At 40.8% G+C, this 8,252-nt stretch overlaps 1 protein-coding gene across 1 annotated transcript; it reads left to right on the forward strand.

Moving 5' to 3' along the window:
* On the forward strand, nt 1–2,247 carry THNSL1 (threonine synthase like 1; the record flags this gene model as incomplete). Its single annotated transcript, XM_080716943.1, has 1 exon — nt 1–2,247. The coding sequence occupies one exon, from the start codon at nt 1–3 to the stop codon at nt 2,245–2,247; it is 2,247 nt and encodes a 748-aa protein (XP_080573069.1).
* Nucleotides 2,248–8,252: the final 6,005 nt, after the last annotated feature.

The following is an 8,252-nucleotide window of genomic DNA, read 5'->3' on the forward strand; positions in this document are numbered from 1 at the left end:
ATGCTCCATTTTCATCGCTGTCAGCACCTGAAGCAGATAACGCAGAAATGTTTCTCTGGTGTACATGTGAAAACAGATAAACACGCACAGCGATTTCTTCCAGGAGCCTTTGCACTTGCAGAATCAAGGAAGTCATGGCATTCCACCCACTCCGTTTCTGGAGACAAAAATATTATCCTGATGGGACCTCCTGGTGCCGGGAAAACAACAGTAGGCAGAATAGTAGGCCAGAAGCTGGGCTGTTGTGTCATAGATGTGGATGACGACGTCCTTGAAAAAGCCTGGAACATGAGTGTGTCAGAAAAATTACAGGATGTTGGCAATGAGCAGTTTTTAGAAGAGGAAGGAAAAGCTGTGCTCAACTTGTCTGCATCTGGAAGTGTGATTTCCCTCACCGGGTCCAACCCCATGCACGATGCGAGCATGTGGCATCTGAAGAGAAATGGCATAATTGTGTACCTGGATGTGCCTCTCACAGATATCATTAGTCGTCTGAAGTTAATGAAGGTAGAGAGGATCGTCGGTCAGGGTTCTGGAACACCCATGAAAGACTTACTGAAGTTTAGAAGACAGTACTACAAGAAGTGGTATGATGCCCGAGTCTTCTGTGAAAGCGGGGCTTCCCCGGAGGAGGTAGCTGACAAAGTGCTGGAGGCAGTTAAAAGGTACCAAGATGTCGACTCGGAAACGTTCATTTCAACAAGGCACGTTTGTCCTGACAACTGCCGGCAGAAGGCTTCGGCAAAATTCTTTAGCGAAGCTGTGATTGAGGGCTTAGCTTCTGACGGTGGGCTCTTCGTTCCTGAGAAGGAGTTCCCCAAATTAAGCTGTGGGGAGTGGAAGAGCCTAGTAGAAGCAACCTACATAGAAAGAGCCCAGATACTGTTGGAGAGGTGTATACATCCTGCGGATGTACCCGCTGCCAGATTAGGAGAAATGATTGAAACCGCTTATGGGGAAAACTTCGCCTGCTCAAAAATCGCCCCTGTCAGGCACCTGTCAGGCAACCAGTTCATCCTGGAGCTGTTCCACGGGCCCACGGGCTCATTTAAAGATTTGTCTCTGCAGCTAATGCCTCAGATTTTTGCACACTGCATCCCACCAAGCTGTAACTATATGATACTCGTGGCTACTTCGGGAGACACGGGGAGTGCGGTCCTCAGTGGTTTCAGTCGTCTTAATAAGAAGGACAAGCAAAGAATAGCTGTGGCCACATTTTTTCCTGAGGACGGAGTAAGTGATTTTCAGAAAGCACAAATAGTTGGCAGTCAGAGAGAAAATGGGTGGGCGGTGGGTGTCAAGTCAGATTTTGACTTTTGCCAGACAGCTGTAAAGAGTATGTTTAAAGATTCCGATTTCACTGGTTTCCTTACTGTGGAGTACGGAACAGTCTTAAGTTCAGCTAACTCCATCAACTGGGGCCGACTGCTTCCCCAGGTCGTTTATCATGCTTCCGCATATCTAGATCTTGTTAGCCAAGGATTTATTTCTTTTGGAAGCCCGGTAGATGTCTGCATTCCCACAGGGAACTTTGGTAACATATTAGCAGCAGTGTATGCCAAGATGATGGGAATCCCTATTCGAAAATTTATCTGTGCCTCTAATCAGAACCACGTTTTGACTGACTTTATAAAAACAGGACATTATGATCTGAGGGAAAGGAAACTAGCGCAGACCTTTTCACCATCAATAGATATTCTCAAATCTTCAAACCTGGAGCGACACTTACACTTGATGGCTAATAAAGATGGACAATTAATGGCAAAGCTGTTTAATCAGTTAGAAAACTACCATCACTTCCAAATAGAGAAGATTCTAGTGGAGAAACTTCAGCAGGATTTTGTAGCCGACTGGTGCTCGGAGGGAGAGTGCCTCGCCGCCATCAACTCTACCTACAACGCCTCGGGGTATATTTTGGATCCACACACTGCTGTTGCCAAGGTGGTTGCAGACAGAATGCAGGACAAAACTTGCCCCGTGATCGTCTCGTCGACAGCCCATTACTCAAAGTTTGCACCCGCTATCATGCAAGCTTTAAAGATTAAAGAACTCAACCAAACTTCCTCGAGCCAGCTTTACCTACTGGGTTCCTATAATGCGTTGCCTCCACTCCACGGGGCCTTGTTAGAGAGAACGAAACAGCAAGAGGAGATGGAGTACCAGGTCTGTGCAGCTGATGTGAATGACCTCAAGAGTCACGTGGAAAAACTGATCCAAAGTCAGTTCATAAGAAAGTTTTCTGAGTAGGATATTTTTTCCTGGTGATAATAAATCCTTAAAGTTGATTTGGAGTATGACATTGTTTTGTTTCTAATGTAAACGACGACATGTATATTGGTTAATTTTGGGGAATTCGATAGCCTTGTCTCTAGAACAATTAAAAACAATTAGGCACAATTGTTAGGTACTGAATCTGTAACCATTTACTATTTATTGACTAGAAAGTTAACTTACTGCTCAAAATAACTAACTTGTATGGAGGATGTAGGGCCAATATTTTTAATATATAACACAGTCCATTTTGGATACAGTGACGTGTGTCCCACACTGTCCAGGTTAGACCACCACCTTCTCCTTCACACCCCTTCTGATGTGTTGATAGTTTGGGTGATGAAGTTTGAAAATCAAGACAATATTTAAATACAGGTTGTAACAGTCAATAGAGCTACTTAGTATGGGAGAGAGAAATAAAATTACCTATTTCAAGAGGAAAGTTTTCCAAAATTAAGAGGATTTTGTGTTGATAAAAGTAGACGTATAGTTACAGATAGCAGCTTTTCTGTATTATATGGAGTCTCTGCCTATATAATTTATTTTCTCTTCAGTGAACAATGTGGTTTTTGATTTGGTAAGTAAACACATACAAACAGACGTGTGTATTTAATCTATATTCTTATGTAGATATTTGTATTTAATATCTTATTTAATGACAGATTTTAATCAAGATTTATATTTGTGAACTTACCAAATGTTTTATTTCTGAACTAAAGAGTATCATGAAAAGGACTCATTAGTTTAACAGGCTCAGCCACAAGATGGCATGCCTAACATAATTTATCTTTGCTGATAATATCCTGCTTTAGTTTTTGGGAGAACTACCTCTATGAAGAAATAATATTAAAAGCTGTAAGGATGGAAACATTTTAATAGTTTAATCAGCAGGATCAATTTGTTTTAAAAGAGCTTTAAATTAGAACAATTATATGTTAACATCAGATCTCTGGCTTAGTTTCTAAAATGTAAGTTCTAAAACCAAAAATAAGAAAGCATTCTAGCACTGAGCTAAAGCTCCAAACCTTTTTAAAAGTCATTTTGAGCTGAGTGTGGTGGCGCACGCTTGTCATCCCAGCACTCGGGAGGCTGAGACTGGAGGATCACGGTTTGCGGATACCCTCAGCTACTTAGTGAGGCCCTTTGCAACTTACTGAGACCCTGCTTCAAAATAAGAATAAAAAAAATATGGCGGAGCCAGGTGTGGTGGCCCACACTTGTAATCCCCGCACTTGGGAGGCGAAGACAGGAGGATCGCAGGTTCGAAGCCAGCCGTGCTGGCTTAAGAGACCGTTTCCAAATAAAAAATAGGTCTGAGAGTGTAGCCCAGAGGTAGAAGGACTTCCAGGAACCTCAGTACCACCACCACCAACAAAAAAATTTATGTATATATATGGCAGAGGGTGTAATTCAGAGGTAGTATGCCCCTAGGTTCCATTCCTAGTACTGAAAAAAAAAAATTTTTTTTTAAAGACAGGCTCTTGCAAAGTTGCTGGCCTGGAATTTGCCATCTTCCTACCTCGGCCCCTGAGTGGCTGGGGTTATAGGTGTGTGCCTCCATGCCTGGCTGTGTAGTGATTAGCTTACTATTTACTCTGAAGAGTGTTTCAGTATATTATTTACTTAGTGCATCTAAAAGTTCACTGTGTGCACAAGAGTGCACTATTTTTCTGAAATTGGGAGGAGCAGTTTTAAAACAGACATTTCTGCCCTGGAGAACTGTAGTACCAAGAGAGCACACTAAACCTAAATCGTGTACAGCACCAAAGAGTTCCCGCCGGTTACTGGGGGTAGGTGGAAAATGGCAGAAAATGTCGAAGGCAAGGACTTCCTGGAGGGAACCAACCGCAGAGGCCGGAGGTGGAGGCGAGGCTTCCCGGGGAGATTGGCCCAGGTGATGGAGGAGGCACGGCCGGAGCCGCCCGGAGCGCAGAGGCTGAGGTGCCCACGCCCGCCGCGTGTTTGTGGCCAGTAGGTCCGGCAAAGCGAGCTGGCCAGCATGGTTTTCAAGACGCACTCTGGCCTCTGGCTCGCAGGGAATGGCCCTGCTCCATTGGAGAGGACCCGGCGGGGTTGCGGCACTTAGATGCTCTGCCTTAGGAGCAGAACCTCTCTGAACAGCCACGTTTCTTTACACTCACAATCAAGCTCTTCAGAGTTGTGAACACAGACGGCCCGTTCTCTCCGTGTTACTCCAGGGTGTGTGAAAGGACCGCTGCAGGTGGGTGATAGGTACTGAGTACTCCGCGGCCTCCCGAGGGCCGCAGTGCCTCTGATCGCATGCCCGCTCTCCCCTGAGCTGGCTCTACTGAGTGTTCTGAATCATTCCCCCTTTAAAACAAACACTTGTGCGTTGCTTAGTTATGACTCTTAATTTTATATAAGTAGAATTATACCGTATACATGATTCTTGGGCCTGTTTCTTTTCCCCGGGAAGCTTTAAAGTTTCTTCAGGCAGATGACTTAAGCCATGGTTCATTGATTTTTTTTTTTTATTACCAAATAGTAATCTATTGTGTGAATACCACAATCTATCCATTTACGTTACTGGACATTTTAATTATCTAATTTTTATCTATCCTTGTATCCAGTAGATAAACGATTTAGTGAAATTTGTGTTGAAGGTTAGTAAATATGGATTCTAAACATTTGTGATTCTAATGTGTAAAATTAAATTTCATATCTTTATATTATTAAAATATGCGTTAAGTGAAAAATTAATTTGTGGGCTATGGTCATAATTTCTTGCTTTTACTCCCTTTGTAATTATTTTAAATATAAACTTTGAATTTGTAAGATTTTTTGAGAAACAAATGAGAGGTTCAGATTATATATATTGGAAGTCATAAAATGTTTCAATCTAAAGTTAAAACAGTAAATTGCTTTGTATCCGTTTTCAGTTAGAGTTTAATAGCAATTAACTTTCAAAAACAATTATGGGTGGTGATATTGTTTTTCTCAATCTACTAAATAACTTATAAACATTTTATAATGCAGATTACTTAATGCAGCTTTTTAAAAGTAACTTTTCACGTGAACATCAAACCTATGAAAATAGGGTACTGTTTTTGTCCCCATGCAGGAACATGAATAAAATCTACAAATGAGATAGTTATTTGTGTGGGCCATCTGTGCACTCTAGCCACTAAAATCGGTATTTTCTCTCTTTGGAACTTTGCCTTTAAAAACAATTAGGCTCTTTCAAAATCAAGCAGCCTGACTCAAGCAGAGCCAAGAAAGTTGTCCGTGTCGTGGAAAAGGGACATTATCAAAGACAAGAAGCCAAGGGATATTTTGACCATTTTTCTGTGTGCACTAGACAAGCAGTACGTCTCGATTGTCCCAATCCTTGCAGAATAGTGACCATTTGGATCAATAAATTTCCAAGCCACCTTTGAAGTAAAGTTACTGTATAATTGCTGTGTAAACTGGACTACCTTCTAATGACTTGTGAATCAGCTCCTCGGCTGGGAATGTCTGCCCCTGCCCAGCAGTGCTAGACCACTGACCCAGTGCAGGTATTTTCCTGGCTCATTCAGAGGGCGTATGGTTTATGCATCTGGTAGCTGATTTTAGACCATACAGTATGACAGACTCAACCCTTGTGTACTTGTCAGAAATACTGATTTCCAGATGCATCATTGGCACTTCTGCTCCATTACGTTAGAAGAGGGGCCTGGATACCTGTATTTTTAAACATTATTTTGAGCTGGGTGTGGTGGCACCTGCTCGTAATCCCGGTACTCATACAAGAGGATGGCAGTTTTGTGGCCAGCCTCAGCAACTTAGGGAGGCTCTCAGCAACTTAATGAAACCCCATTTAAAATTATTTTTAAAAAGATCTGGGGATGTATGGAGCTCGGGGGTAGAATGCTCCTGTACCACAAAAATATTTTTTATTATACAAAATTACTCATAACAATTTACCATTTTAGCCATTTTAAGCGCATATTTTAGCAGTGCTAATTTTATTCATGTTGCTGAGCAAGCCTTCTCCAGAACTCTCCATCTTGCCGAGCTGGAACTACCCAGTAAGCACTTCCCATTTCCTGTAATTTCCAGTTCGAAACAACCATCATTCTGTTTCTGTGTTTGTGAGTGTGTGTGTGTTGCTGGGAATGGAACTCAGGGGTATTCTACCTCTGAGCTATACCCCCAGCCCTGTCTTTTATTCTTAAAAAGAATACACACACACACACACACACACACACACACACACACACACTTAGTTTCAAAAGTCAGTTTTAAGCCAAATGTGGTCACACAGGCCTGTCATCCCAATATCTGGGAGCCTGAGACAGGAGGATCACAGGTTCAGCAACGTAGGGACACTCTGAGCAGCCTACTGAGACCCTGTTTCAAAACAAAAAATTATAAGGGCTGAGGGTGTAGCTTTCCAGTCAGCAGTTTCCACTGGCATTTCCCCTTCATATTTCTTGACGATATGCTGTATTGCTATTATACATTTTAGCTTTAGGTATTATCTATCGACATCCTTGTATAAAAGATAATGTTTAGTTCTACTCTACCATCTGGCCTCACAACCCTTCAATACCCTTTCTTTTCATTTGTTCTTGTCCTCCTAAAAGAAATAGAATTTGGGATTAAATAAAAAAATTAGTTTAAAACTTAAATTATTTTATAAATTAAAATTTAAAAATTAGTCAATTTTTAAAATTAATTTTAAAAATTAAAACAAAAATTAGTGTTTGTATTAAGTCTATGAATATTATCTACTGAAATATATAGAATATTTTTTATTTTGTTTAATTTTTGAGCTAATGATTATGTTTATTGCATTTGTTTATCTCTATGTAACATTTGTTTCATTTTTGCCAGATGCACAAATATTAATAATTATAAATTTAAGCCAGGCACACTGGCGCACACTTGTAATCCCAGCATTGGGGAGGCTGAGACAGGAGGATCATGGTTTGAGGACAGCCTCAGCTCTACTTAGGCCCTTTGCAACGCATTGAGACCCTGTCTCAAAATAAAGAATAAATATAGGGCTAGGGATATAGCTTGGAGGTAGAATGGCCCCTGGGTTCCATCCCCAGTGCCCCAATAATAACAATTACAATAATTATTACTACTAATTTATTAGATAATCAAACAATTTTATCTTTTTATTGAAGATTTTCCTCTTGGGGCTCTCCATCCTGTTCTAAGGCAGACTAGACAATATAAAATTCCAGAAAACAGTGGAACTTAGAAGTATATGGCTTGAACTGCATTTATTTTATATATATACTTGGGATTCTACCTACCTAAATATAAATATATATCAATATGTCTCTTTACATATATCCATACATATAAAAAGAAATGAGCAAATATTCACTGAAATGTGCCAGAAGAACTAAAATAACTAGTTAACCCAAGTAAAGATTTAAGAATAGTGGAAAAGCCTAAGCAGCAGCACAGCTGCAGTACATTCTTTTATCAGTCAGAACCGGAGGTGGGCTGCAGATATGAGAGCAAGGTAGAGCTCAGCGGAGCCTTCTGTGAAAATCCACTGGCTGTATGGGATTTAGCGTGAAAAGCATTGTTCATCGCATTATTGCTTATAGTTTACATCATTTATGTCAATAGAATGCACACATGAATACACATGGTACTGAATATGCGTCAAACAAAATACTGCCTTTTATTTATATATCGATTTGTTTATTTTTGAGGTACTGGGGATGGAACTCAGGGGTGTTCTACCTCCGAGCTCCACCCCCAGCCCTATTTTTATTCTTTATTTTGAAACAGGGTGTCACCGAGTTGCAGAGGGCTTCACTAAGTAGCTGAGGCTGTATGCTCAAATGCTGGGATTACAAGAATGCACCCCCACGTCCAGCCGATATTACCTTTTTAAAATCTGAAAAGTTTTGAATTCCAAAGTATACTTACCCCAAAGGTTTAGATAAGGAACTGTGAACCTGTTCAACTTGGCAGAACACAATTTTCCAATCTATGGAAAATATATGAAA

The sequence above is a fragment of the Muscardinus avellanarius genome (assembly GCF_963383645.1).
Source record: "Muscardinus avellanarius genome assembly, chromosome: 20".
Classification (NCBI taxonomy): Eukaryota; Metazoa; Chordata; class Mammalia; order Rodentia; family Gliridae; genus Muscardinus; species Muscardinus avellanarius.